At 39.5% G+C, this 13,419-nt stretch overlaps 1 protein-coding gene across 1 annotated transcript in view; it reads right to left on the bottom strand.

Annotated features, from left to right (window-relative positions):
• Positions 1-1,880: 1,880 nt before the first annotated feature.
• Positions 1,881-13,419, bottom strand: part of Lamb4 (laminin subunit beta 4) — a 118,792-nt gene continuing 107,253 nt past the window's right edge. The window contains 3 exon segments of the mRNA XM_052738248.1: positions 1,881-1,913; positions 1,915-2,027; positions 6,283-6,367. Coding sequence (XP_052594208.1) covers positions 1,881-1,913; positions 1,915-2,027; positions 6,283-6,367 — 231 coding nt within the window.

Raw genomic sequence — 13,419 nt, 5'->3', positions numbered from 1 at the left:
CCAGTCTGGACTCCTAGAACCATGTAAAGCTAGATACAGTAGTATGTGGGTCTGCAATTCCAATGTTCCTGTGGCGAGATAGGAGGCAGAGACAGGAGCATCCATGAAGCTCACAGGCCAGCTACCCTGGGAGTGATGAGATACTGCTTCAAACAAAGTAGGAGGTGAGGACCAGCATCTGAGGGTGTCTTCTGACCTCTACATGCATTATGGTAGCACATGAGCCCACACTCAAATCAACACTGTGCTGGCTAGCTTTATGTCAATGTGACCCAAGCTAGCATCATCAGAGAGGAGGAGCCTCAATTGAGAAAATGCCTCCATAAATTCTGGCTGTGGGCCATTCTCTTAATTAGTGATTGGTGGTGGAGGGCCCAACCTATTGTGGGTGGTGTCACCCTGGGTTGGTAGTCTTGAGTTCTGTAAGAAAGCAGGCTGAGCAAGCCATGATGAACAAGCCTCTCTCTATGGTCTCTGCATCAGCTCCTGCCTCCAGATTTCTACCCAGTTTGAGTTCCTATCCTTTCTTCGATAATTAACAGTGATGTGAAAGCATAAGTCAAATAAACTCTTTCCTCCCCAACTTGCTTTTGGTCATAGTGTTTCATCACAGCAATAGTCACCCTAACTAAGACAAACACACACACACACACACACACACACACACACACACACACACACACACACACACACACGGGAGGGGGTGAGGGGAGATACAAACAGACTTCATGGTGGTTATAATTTTTGACTCTCTGGGCTATTTTTCTGACATTTTTCAGTGGAGGCCCCATTGTTGGATAGTAAAGTTCTACAACTTAGACTTGATGAGAAATTTCTGGGTAGTCCTTCTGTAGAGAAGTTTCCATCTGTTCTTTAGGACCCACAGTAAAATAGATTTTACAGTTTTCCTTAGTCACCTACATTCTAACAATTTTCATAGTTATTTGTAGTCTCAAAGCCCTTTGTTGAATTTTTAAGTCCCACTTTTATGAGTCAGTACTTAGGAGAAATGACTCCAGCTGTCTTCTTTTCTATGTCAGTGTTGGCATATGCTCATGTGGGGTCAAGCTGTCTTAGACAATCTCACTGAAGGACTGAATTCCCAAGCAGAAGTGGTATGCTCCATTACATACGGAAAAAGAACCCATGAAGAATGCAAAACTATAGACTCACTGGACATGAGACAGTCAATCTTTTATACTAAACAATAAAAACATGATTGTTAATCCTCTTTTTTAAAACAGCAGATTTTGTAGCAAAAATGGCTACAGAAAAATTATGAAAAGTATCTCAGTATTTATGCCTTTAAAATATTGTTCCAGTGCCTTTTGGGGAAAATGAAATTCTCTTGTTTAGAGAAGAGTGAGTGGTAAAGTGTGATGGGGAGGTACATTTTGAGTTTCATTACATTTTATTTAGATTAAAGTTTTAACAGTAAAAAGCAAATTCAAATGAACAGAAAATCAGAAAAACTAAGTCATGCCGTTGTCCATATGCCTTCCTAGCATTAGAGATAATACTTAATGTTATGTTCACTTAATGGCAATGATTACTGTTGAGTAGAGAGAATTTACTTAGATTTTCACTTGGCAGATGAGCTGGTTGTTTTAAGTTATGGAAAAGAAAAGGCAGAGAGGGAAGGTTTTGAAGCCAGAAACAGCCTCACTCCTTGTCTCCTTGTCTCATGAAGTGGCATTGCTATGGCTTTGCTCGGACCCAGTTACTTCCTCCAGCCACACTGAGCAGTCCGGGTGAGGAGGCAGTGGCAGTGCTGGGTGGCGAAGAGGCTGACCTCAGTGTTCCCCCAGTTCACCACAGCTCTCAGGTTTGTGCTTAAGAAGCCAGAAACACAGGCACAAGCTTTTGTATCTGGACTTTACCTAATTATAGCAGGTGGCATATTTCTTTTTTTTTCTCAACAATTTCATTTCTAACAGTAACAACTTGATTTTCCAGTTGTTTTAGTTGGTCAGCTTTGTCTTTTTCTTATTTGCCTAGACTCAAATCTTCTATCTTTTTTTCTAAACCTGAAGGAAGATGAAAAGAATAATCTATGTCTGCTTCATAGGTCCTTCTTGTGTTTTTTCATAATAAAGACAGATCTCTGTGTGTCTTAATGATGTGTTTTGATTCAATGGATAAAATAAAATCCCTTTTCAGCAGACTTCTCAAAAATTATATACCATAAGTCAAATAAAACTGGTACTTTTGTCCAAAAATTTTATATTAAAAGGCATTTAAAGATGCCATTCAGCATACACATTTAACCTAGCACTTGGGAGGCAGAGGCAGGAATATCTCTGATTTCCCTAAGCCAGGGCTACATAGAGAAACCCTGGCTCAAAAAAACAAACAAATAAAACAAATCAATTAAATAATAAAAAAGGTGCCTTCCATAGCTAGAGTTGATTAGAAATGAAAAGTCCCATGCAGCTTTGAGTGGACTTGTTGCTATTTTTCCAAATCAAAGTATTTTGTTTTTACTACTTTCACTGAATGGCAAATGTGATCTTTGGACTTTTCTAGTTTTTAAGAAATGTCTTTACTGACGTGGAAGTCCCTGAACTGTGACAACAAATTGAGGGTTTTTTTTGTTTGCTTTGTTTTGGCTGCATTCATACTCATTTATCAATTTATTACCAATTGATCCATCTATCTACTGGTCTACATATTCACTTATTCTTCACTCAGCAACAATTATTTGAGATCTCTATAAATCTTAATGAAGAACCTGCAGAATAAGGGATGTAAGGGATGTAGAGAGCTGCAGATGATAACATGAAGACCTTAGGTAGAAGTGGACCTTCCAAAAGCAGGAAAGTAAATGTACCCCACTTCATTGTTCAGAGTGCCCCTAAGGCTAGGTTAGTTTAGAGTGTCAAACTAGCATGTGGTAAAGCGAAGGGCCAGGCTAAATCGGAAACCATTCTCTAAACAAATGCTGTCGTGCTTTTTCATGTGGAGAGAAAAAAAAATTCCTAGCCTGTGACATAGCTATTTTCCAAGTACTTGAAAAGCCAGCCCAGAAACCAGAGTGAATGTGTTCTCTGTCATCCTGGTGAACTAAAATGAAAAGCAGCAATTTGAAAGGTTGCTGAAGGAAGATTTTTTTTTTTTCTGAATATAAAAGAGGATGTTATAGCAGCCACTGAAGCTCAAAAGAGCTGGTGTGGAAGTAGTGAGTGCTCTGTCACTAGACACATTCAAATGTAAGTCATTTGGAATTAAAAAGGGGATTCAACCCTGGAACCATGTTTGAAAAGAGACCCCTGTGTTTCTACCAGGTAAATGATATGATTGAACAGGCTACTTTTCATTCCCCCTACCAGATCCAATCTCCGTCTTCTTCAGTGTCCTGGAAAGCTAACCTCCATGGTGACATCATCAGACTTCCTCTACCTCTGCTTACAAGCTCACACGGCTGGAGAAATGTGTTGACAAGGGATCATACTGAGACCAGCAAATAGTCTTCATTCCTGTTCACAACCCAGCAGTCTTTTCTCTCTCTGCTCTAGCTTTTCTTAATGTGCCAGGGTTCACAGGGCTATGGCAACATTCTTGCTTCTCTTACCTCTTGAGTCTAGAGATGCTAAAGGATTCACACTGCACAACACTAGCCAGCTCCCCAAGTTCTTCTATAACCTTCGTTGTTCCAACCTACAACCAGCAAGATGTCTCAGCCCACAAAGGCACTTACTACCATCTGGTAGAAGCAGCGAACTGACTCTTGAAAGTTGTCTCCTGACCTCCATAAACATTCTGTGGCACACATACTTCACCTGCCTGCATACACATTGCACAAATACACAAATAAATACAACAAAATTTGTAAAATTTTTGAAAAGATGTAGAATCTATTTTTCTCTCCCACTCTTATACACTTAAACCTGGGTTGACTTTAGGAGTTGTCTTGACCAGTGGAAGCTGGGATAATGGTGTTGTTGCTGGGCCTCAGTGGCCATCTTCTGTGCTCAGGGTCAGGAGACCATTGCATTAGTCATGCTTGGATTTTAGGTCATTCCCTGGCATAACTGACCCTCTGATCCCTCTGATGAGCTAATCTACTCACGTATTCCAGATGGCTTGTGCAGAAAGAGGACACAGGCAACCCACTACAAAAGAGATATGGCTGCCATTTTAAGCTATCAAATTAGGGTTGTTGCTTCTGTAGTGAGCAGCTAACAGGGATGCCTCAGTTTTAAGTACCTCACCCAGAATAATGGCAGTCATGCTTTCTGTTTCTTGCTAGGACCCTGGCTGCAGGCCTGTGGACATCTGTTTCTAATAGATGTGTGGGTCCTTCTCAAGTGGCAGGATGGGAATGACAGTCAAACCCTATTTTATTTTCCTACTTTATTGAATTGCATAAGCTACCTTAAAGAAAAAGAGAAAAGGGAGTGGAATGTGTTATCTCAGATCCTCTAAGAAGTTCAAGACTCTTAGATACCCAGGGAGAGCTCTGGCTTAAACTTCTCTTACAGTCTAATTTCCTGAATTGCAAGTGTCAATCAATGCAGCTAAGTGGGAGCAATTTGGACATAAAGTATAGACAGAAATATGCTTCTTGTGTTTTTGCCTCTGTAGTAAGGACTAAGGTCTGAAGGTATCTGAACTTTCATGATATTGGCTATACAATGTAAGGTAAAACTCCTTCAATCCCTCACTCCTCTGCCAGCCTTCTTGAGCCATTTCTCCTGTTTGCTTCGAAAAGTTTTCAGGAAACTACTGAAAATGATAAAAGAAAAAAAAATCCTGAAGCCCTCTGCTTTTTAGACAACTAAATAAATACAAATTTCAGTTTCCTCTTCACCTGAAATAGTGATAGTAGCACAGTATTTCATGGCATTTCCCTAACTTTGCCCCACACTAATGTTGCATTTTCATTTTATATGTGTCTAGCTATGATGTAAGTGGTTGTAATTCTCATTTCATAATAAAGATGCATTTTTAATTAAGGAGTCCTGTCTAACTTAATATTTTAAGAGTTACTCATCCTGCAAAAATATCATTAGCTTTAAACTTCGGGGAGACAATAAATATGACTCTGAGTAGTACACTGTACTCATTTTTTGATATCTGTTGAATTCAAATATTTTAAGACTACCCAGAAAAATCATGACTATCAGTGTAGAAAAGAAGATAATGTCTTCTTTCTTTGCATGCATATCTGTGTGCTGTGTGTGTGCAAGTGTATTTGTATTTGTGTGTGGGGGGTACACACATGTGCAAAGGATAGATGTTGCCATCAAGTCTCTCTCTCTCTCTCTCCTTTTTTTTTTTTTGTTTACCACATTATTTTTTCAACAAGTTCTCATACTGAACCTGGAGCTGGATAGGCTACTCACCCCTTCACTTAGGGTTACAGGCAATCTGTTTCTGGCTTTATGTGGATGTTGGGGATCTGAACTCATATCTTCATGCTTTGGAAAAAGACAGTTGACTGACTGAACCATCTCTACAGACCAATTCTCTTTTTGGTCATTTATAGTTTATGCTTACTATAGCCTACATACATACAATTTCATTTTGATCAAAACCCTTTCCCAGAAAAATAATTCCTTCTGGATATCTACTGTAGACCTATGTTAGGTGACTCATGCACAAGAATCTAGATCATTCTAGCCCCCAAAGAGATTAATTTTTTTGCATTAGAAGGAAAATAAGCATAATTAGTGAGACATGAGGTTTCTCAGCCTCTCCATTACTGACACTGGTCAGCATCACTGCCTATTTTGAGGAGTTTTTTTGTGTTTTGTTTGACTGCCAGCCTGGCCTCACATTTGCTGTGGAGCCAAGGATGACCTTATACTTCTGATCCTCCTGCTTCTCCCATACACTGTACCATTGGTGTATGCAGCACTGGAGATTGGACCAGGTCTTCCTGCATACTCGGCCAGCAGTCTACCAGCTGAGCTGTATTTCCAGTCCTTGTCCTGTCCTGTGCTTTGTAATACGTTCAGCAATCTCTGACCTTACAAAATGTCTTGAGATGTCTTATCTCCAGTCAGAAACACTAAGTTGAAGAAAGGACATTTCAAGGAGATGCAAGTGAATTGCCATTTTGACTAAACAAGGCACGTTCTCATTTGTACCTTCCTTGGAAAATCCATGCAAGAGGCTCATTACTTTATAGCCTTCCACACGTTTCATTTCTCAGTGGACTTATTTGAGGCTAAGTTGTATTAATGACAAATTCAAAGGGGTGTTACATTTTAGCAGAGAGATAGCGTATTATGATATAATTTACCGTCAGACTGACATTGTGGGTGAAAGAGTAGGTACCTGCTATCCTCTTTATCTTGTCCTTTGTATCTCCAGCAAGCTTCTCTGAAGCATCTTTGAGCTGTCTCCTTCTTCATAAGGTTTCCTTTGAAGTTTCCCATAGTGCTTGTCATAATGTTGAAGATGAACACACTGATTTTTCGCTCAGCAAGCTCCTGTAACAGAGCCACGGGATCATCATCAGAAAGTACTTCTAAAGCTTGTCATTGCACGAAGATTCTCCTGTTACTTCTAGAAAAACACAGAGAAAACAATGTTCAGAGAAAACACCCAGAATATAGATGTTTTCTTTCTTTCTTTCTTTCTTTCTTTCTTTCTTTCTTTCTTTCTTTCTTTCTTTCTTTCTTTCTTTCTTTCTTTCTTTCTTTCTTTCTCTCTCTCTCTCTCTCTCTCTCTCTCTCTCTTTCTCTCTCTATCTCTTTCTTTCTTTTTTTTCTTTCTTTCTTTCTTTCCTTCTTTCTTTCTTTCTTTCTTTCTTTCTTTCTTTCTTTCTTTTTTTGGTTTTTTTGAGACAGGGTTTTTCTGTGTAGCCCTGGCTGTCCTGGAGCTCACTTTGTATACCAGGCTGGCCTCAAACTCATAGAGATACACCTTCCTCTGCCTCCTGAGTATTGGGATTAAAGACATGCACCACCACGACCCAGCCTATTTATATGATTAAAAAAAAACAGATTGAAAACAATTCCAGCTTTAATTAAACTTTTTAGTTACAAAATACTAATTTTTATTGCATACTGAAGCATCATTAGTGGGTCCACAGTTGTTTGTTCTTTTGTATTTTATAGTGGGAGATACAGAAGACAGAAGTGACCTAATCTATGCTCGACCAATCTCTCTGGTTCAGTTGTAGTAAACAGTTGCATGTCCAAGATGAAGGATGGAACAATGAAAATTTAGAAGCAGTGGGATATGTTATTTGATTGGCAAATGGTAAAGAGAGAAATGTGGGAAGGTGAGAGGTAGGAATGAAAGTAAGAAGCTCTGCTGTAATTCAAGTAGGAATCTTTTATATCAGCATGTATGGCTAATAACCCAGAGGTAAGAAAATAAACAAAGGCTGTGTCGGGTGTGGAGGATGGAGCTGGGAAGCAGGTGAGCATGAAACCCCTTTCTCAACATCTATTCTGTAATAGATGTTTTCAGCTCCTCAGGCAATGGAAAGTACCTAGCACACTAGGAATTCAAAGCAATTCAGATCAGTTGTAAAACCCCCAACATTTTCCTTTTGTGTAAGCTACACTGTATTCATCAGCCAATCAAAGACTTCCTACTAAGAAGGTGAATTGATAGGTCCTTTCAACAACTTGAATGAGTGAACACTTTGCACAGGCCGCTAATTAACTCAGCCTAATGTTTGTAACTTGATCTCTTCGGTGGGTGACTTTCCTTTACTGTTTTATTTATATGCTGTGGGACTGAATCAAAGGGCAGATATACACAATGTAGATTAATAACAGAAAATACTAAAGTATTTACATTTAGGAAAATTGCAACAGATGGATTCTGTGACTAGGACACCATTAAGCAGATTAGGACAGGTAGGTGGGGAGGAAACCCCCCAATGGGATCTGGTCAGAGATTGCTGTCTGCTGCTGCACAAGATCCCCCCCTCCCCACATAAGGAGCTTATGAACATATACCACTGAGTGTGAATCATCAATAAAGGGAATTCTAGGTAATGGTCCAAGGGTCTGGAGTTAAATGATTAAACTGCAAAGAAGCAATGTATCCTGGGGATACTGGTAGAAAAATGAGGACCCTTGCCCTGCTGGGTTGCTCCTGGATCCAGCTCTGACAAGTTTTGTTTTGTTTTGTTGACTTTGCTAAATCCAGCTGAGCCTTCATTTTCTTGGCTTGAGTTTTAACTTGTTGTTGGGTTAAAGACCAGAAAGAAAGTAAAATCTCCTTATGAACCAAACCAATCAAACAAAACCATGTTACGTAAAAGCCCCTGAAAAAACAACCAGGACAAATACCACTGTCTCTACCAACCAGTTCAGGAATATAGCACTGACAGTGAGACCAAGTCCTGGAGTGCTGCCCCTATTTTATTGTCCCCTCCTCCACTCCAAGGCAGCCACCCTTATGCCTAATTTCATTCTCGACACTCTGTGTATTCCTGCAGGCTTTATACTATATCCTGGGCAGTTTTCCTAGTCATACTTTGTATGTAGAAGTTTTGAGGTGTTTGCTTTTTTGTTTTTCTTTCTCTATCTTTCTTTGTCTTTTCTTTAAAAAATTTTATTTATTTTTATGTGCATTGGTGTTTTGCCTGCATGTGTGAGGGTGCAGATCCTCTGGAACTGGAACCCAAGTCCTTTGGAAGAGTAGTGCTCTTAACTGCTGAGTCATTTCTTCAGCCCCTTTATTTTGTTTTTTCAAGACAGGGTTGAACTATATAGCTCTGGCTATTCTAGAACTCATAATGTAGACCAGGCTGGCCTCAATCACAAAGATCCACCTGCCTCTGCCTCATAAGTGCTGGGATTAAAGGTGTGCTAGAAATTTTAATCCTATGCAAAATACAATGTTACACACCTTGTACAACTTTTTAATTCAAAATTATGCTTGTGTGGTGTATATGCGTGGCTTAGTCAGTGAAGTGCTAGCAGCACAAGTGTGAAGGCCTGAGTCTGGATTTCTAGCACCTACATAAACTTTTGTGTGGCTATAACCCCAGTGCCGGGAAGGAGGAAACAGGCAGATCACTAGATTCACAGGTCAGCCAGCATAGTTGAGTCCATGAATTCTTATAGGAGAGTTATTAGGTTAAGGGGGAAATTATTGAGGAAGACACCTCATGTCAACTTCTGGCATCCATGTGCATGTGCACATATATGCACATACCCATGTGGACACACACATACAACACACACACACGCACAAGTACACATACCCATATGGATGGACACATACACAAACACACCACATGCACAAGTGCACATACTCATAGGAAAGATACATCTCACATGCACAAGTGCACATACCCATATGGACAGTCACACACCCTACATGTATAAGTGCACTTACCCATATGGACACCCCTTCCACACACCCCACATACATAAATAATGTTTATGTGGGTTACCCAGGTTAATATATATATATATATATATATATATATATATATATATATATATATGTGTGTGTGTGTGTGTGTGTGTGTGTGTGTGTGTGTGTATTATATACAAATATCTCTCTATATATTCTTAGTTTATTCATTTTTACTCATTTAATGTATCTGTTGCTTGAATACATTTCCTATTCTTTATCTGGTCCAGGTAGCATCCACATTTTCCCATACAACAAAACATACAAACGTCTTATGTTTGATCCTTTCCTCCTGCTGACTATGGGTTGTATCTAGAGTTTCTGTTTAATTGTTTTACAAATCTGACGGGTTATCCTGTGTTTTGTTGAGTGGTCATACTCTATACTTTCTTTGATTCTTGGAGGCTTGGTTCAAGGTCCTAAGGGCATTTCTGCCACTGTCTGGCATCGGAGGACACTAATTGACCAGAACCACTTTCAATGACATTTTTAGTTTGGATTTGGGCGATACTTTGGTGGTGTGAATCCTAATTCCAAACTCATATGAGAGCTGTTTTAGTTACTTTTTTACAGTTGTGATGAAACACCATTGTAGGTGGAGTTTTCCTGTTCCAGGAACTATTTCTAAATTACTGCACAGAGGCTTATATTAATTGTAAATGCTAGGCTGGTAGCTCAGGCTTATTACTAACTATCTCTTACATTTTAAGTTAACCCATATTTCTTATTTATGCTCTGCCATGTGGCAGTACCTTTATTTATTTATTTATTTGTTTGTTTGTTTGTTTGTTTGTTTGTTTGCTTATGTTTTTAAAAATCTTTTTTTATTAAGAAATTTTTTATTCATTTTACATACCAATCACAGATTGCCTTCTCTTCCCTCCTCCTGCCCCCCAAGGCTCCCTGCTCACCCCCCAATCTCTCCTCTGAAAAATTAAGGCCTCCCATGGAGAGTCAGCAGAGCCTGATACATTCAGCTGAAGCAGGTCCAAGCCCTTCCCCCTGCATCAAGGCTGTGCAAGGTGTCCCCCCAATAAGTAATGGGCTCCAAAAAGCCAGCTAATGTACCAGGGATGGATCCTGATCCTACTGCCAGGGGCCCCTTAAGCAGATCAAGCTACACACTGTCTTGCTTATGCAGAAGGCCTAGTCCAGTCCTATGGAAGTTCCACAGCTATTGGTCTAAAGTTCATGAGTTCCCACTAACTTGGTTTGGTTTTCTCTGTAGGTTTCCCTATCATGATCTTGATGCCCCTTGCTCATAGAATCCCTCTTCCCTCTCTTTGACTGGACTCTTAGAGCTTGGCCTGGTGCTTGGCTGTGGATCTCTGCATCTGCTTCCATCAGTTCCTGGGTGAAGGCTCTATGATGACAGTTAGGATATTCACCAATCTGAATTCTAGGGTAAGCCAGTTCAGGCACCCTCTCCATTATTGCTAGTAGTCTAACAGGTCATCCTTGTGGATTCCTGGGAACTTCCCTAGCACCAGGTTTCTCCCTATCCCCATGATGTCACCCTCTATCAAGATATCTCTTTCATTGCTCTCCCATTCTGTTTCTCCCCCAGCTGGACCATCCCTTTCCCTAATGCTCTCATCCTCCATCCCCTACCCTTCACTGCCTGCCCTCATCCCCAGTTTACTCATGGAGATCTCATCTATTTCCCCTTCCCAGGGCGATTCATGTGTCCCTCTTAGGGTCCTCCTTGTTAGCTAGCTTCTCTGGAGCTGTGGGTTGTAGTCTGGTTATCCTTTTTTAAAAATATTTTATAAAATCTTTATTGACAAATAATTCACATAGTATACAATTTGCCTGCTTGCACAACTAGATAGACTTTAGTCCAGCATCCTCATAGGCTCATGTCACCATCACCACTTTCTATTTTAGAACATCATTGTCTTCAATTTCATAAGTATGGTGATTACATTCCACCTTATTTTTTTAATGAATGTAATATTTGCAATTGTAACCATTTTTAAGTTCACAATTCAGTGGCATGAATTACATTCAAGATATTAATTACACTCATGATATTCATTAACTACACTCATGATATTAATTACATTTGTGGTATTCATTGATTACATTTGCAGTTTTCATTCAATAGCCATATTTATGATATTCATTCATTACATTAATTGTATTGATTTATTGCATTCATGATATTATGTCCTGATACTACTGTCCATTTGTGGGGCTTTTCTATCACACAAAACAGAAAATCTGTACTTAGGAAATCATTGTTCTATATCCTTTCTTCTCCATCTTGAGATAATGTCTAATCTTTCTGTCTATAAATTTGTATATTCTATATATTTCATGTAATACAATTCTATAGTATTTGTCTTTTTTATTGTAAAAACATTTTTTTGTACAACTGCAGGAGAAATAATACACAGATAGCTTGAACATAAAAACAGGTTATAATTCAAAAGTCCAGGGTTATTTGAAACTAGAAAATATTTTCTCTGTAAAAAAATAGTAAAAATGATAACATTTCCCAATTAGTCCCTTTAAGGCAAATAATGGCTGAGTTATACATATAAATATTGATTAGATTCTGGGATACAGAAGAAACCTATCTTCATCTGTTCAGAGAGCTATGTTTTACTTAAGTTGTGGGAGATTCCTATTCATCTTTCCCTTCACTGTTTGATTTATGGCAGACATTTTTCTATAGGATAATCCTTAATCTAAAAAGATTTTAGCCTCCCCTCCGAAGGTACAGCCAGCATATTCTTTCATCAGCTTGATACAGTACAAATTCTTTTCCTAATAGTGTTATGTTTCACTAAAGCTTGCCCAGTGATTGGGCAAAACCAAAACTTATTATAATCCACAGTCATCCTAGGGTCTTCCCTGCTAGGTAGCCTCTCTGGATCTGTGGGTTGCAGTCTGATTGTCCTCTGCTTTATATCTAGTATCCACTTAAGAGTGAGTACATACCATGTTTGTCCTTCTGAGTCTGAGTTACCTCACTCAGGATGATATTTTCTAGTTCCATCCATTCGCCAGCAAATTTCATGATGTCATTGTTTTTTTTTTTTGTTTTTTTTTACTGATGAGTAGTACTCCATTGTGTATATGTACCACATTTTCTTTAGCCATTCTTCAGTTGAGGGGCATCTAGGTTGTTTCCAGGTTCTGGGTATTCCGAATAATGCTGCTATGAACATAGTTGAGCAAGAGTATCCTTGTAGTAAGATTCAGCATTCCTTGGGTATATGCCCAAGAGTGATATCATTGGGTCTTGAAGTAGATTGATTGCCAATGTTCTGAGAAACTGGCAGTACCTTTATAATAAAGGGATGGCACATTCATCTCCTGCTCCCTCTGTGTCGGTCTGGTGACTTCTCCACCCTCCTTCTTCCTATCATTCTCAGTTTGATTTTCCTGCCTAACTTTCTGCCTAACTAGCAGCTTGTCAGCTTTTTTGTTTGTTTGTTTGTTTTGTTTTTGTTTTTTTGTTTTTCGAGACATGGTTTCTCTGTGTAGTTTTGGTGCCTGTCCTGGATCTTGCTCTGTAGACCAGGCTGGCCTCAAACTCACAGAGGCCTGGCTCTGCCTCCCGAGTACTGAGATTAAAGGTGTGTGCCACCACCACCCGGCTAGCCTGTCAGCTTTTTATTAACCAATGAGAGTAATACATATTCACAGTGTACAGAAGGATTGTTCTACAGCACACCATGACCAAAAGCAACTAGGAGAGGAAAGGGTTTATTTAGCGTACATACCCTGAATCATAGTCCATTGAAGGAAGCCAAGGCAGGAACTCAAAGTGTACAGCAACCTGGAGGCAGAAGTGACTTACTGGCTTGCTTTTCATGGCTTGCTCAACCTGCTTTCTTATAGCACAGAGAATCATTGCCCCAGAGGTAGCACCACCCACAATGAGCTAGGTTCTCTCTTATCAACTGCTCATTAAGAAAATGCTCTACAGACTGCCCAACAGCACAATCTTAGGGAGGCATTTTTTCAGCTGAGGTCCCGCCTCTCAAACGACTCTACCTGTGTCAAGTTGACACAAAAACTAGCCAGCACAAGCACCAACTTTGGATAGCAATTTTTTTTTTTTTTTGTTTTTTT

This window comes from Peromyscus californicus, unplaced genomic scaffold (assembly GCF_007827085.1).
Source record: "Peromyscus californicus insignis strain IS unplaced genomic scaffold, ASM782708v3 Scaffold_15__1_contigs__length_86483966, whole genome shotgun sequence".
NCBI lineage: Eukaryota > Metazoa > Chordata > Mammalia > Rodentia > Cricetidae > Peromyscus > Peromyscus californicus.
The sequence above is the reverse complement of the archived record's forward strand: the minus strand, read 5'-3'. Positions and strand labels throughout refer to the sequence as shown.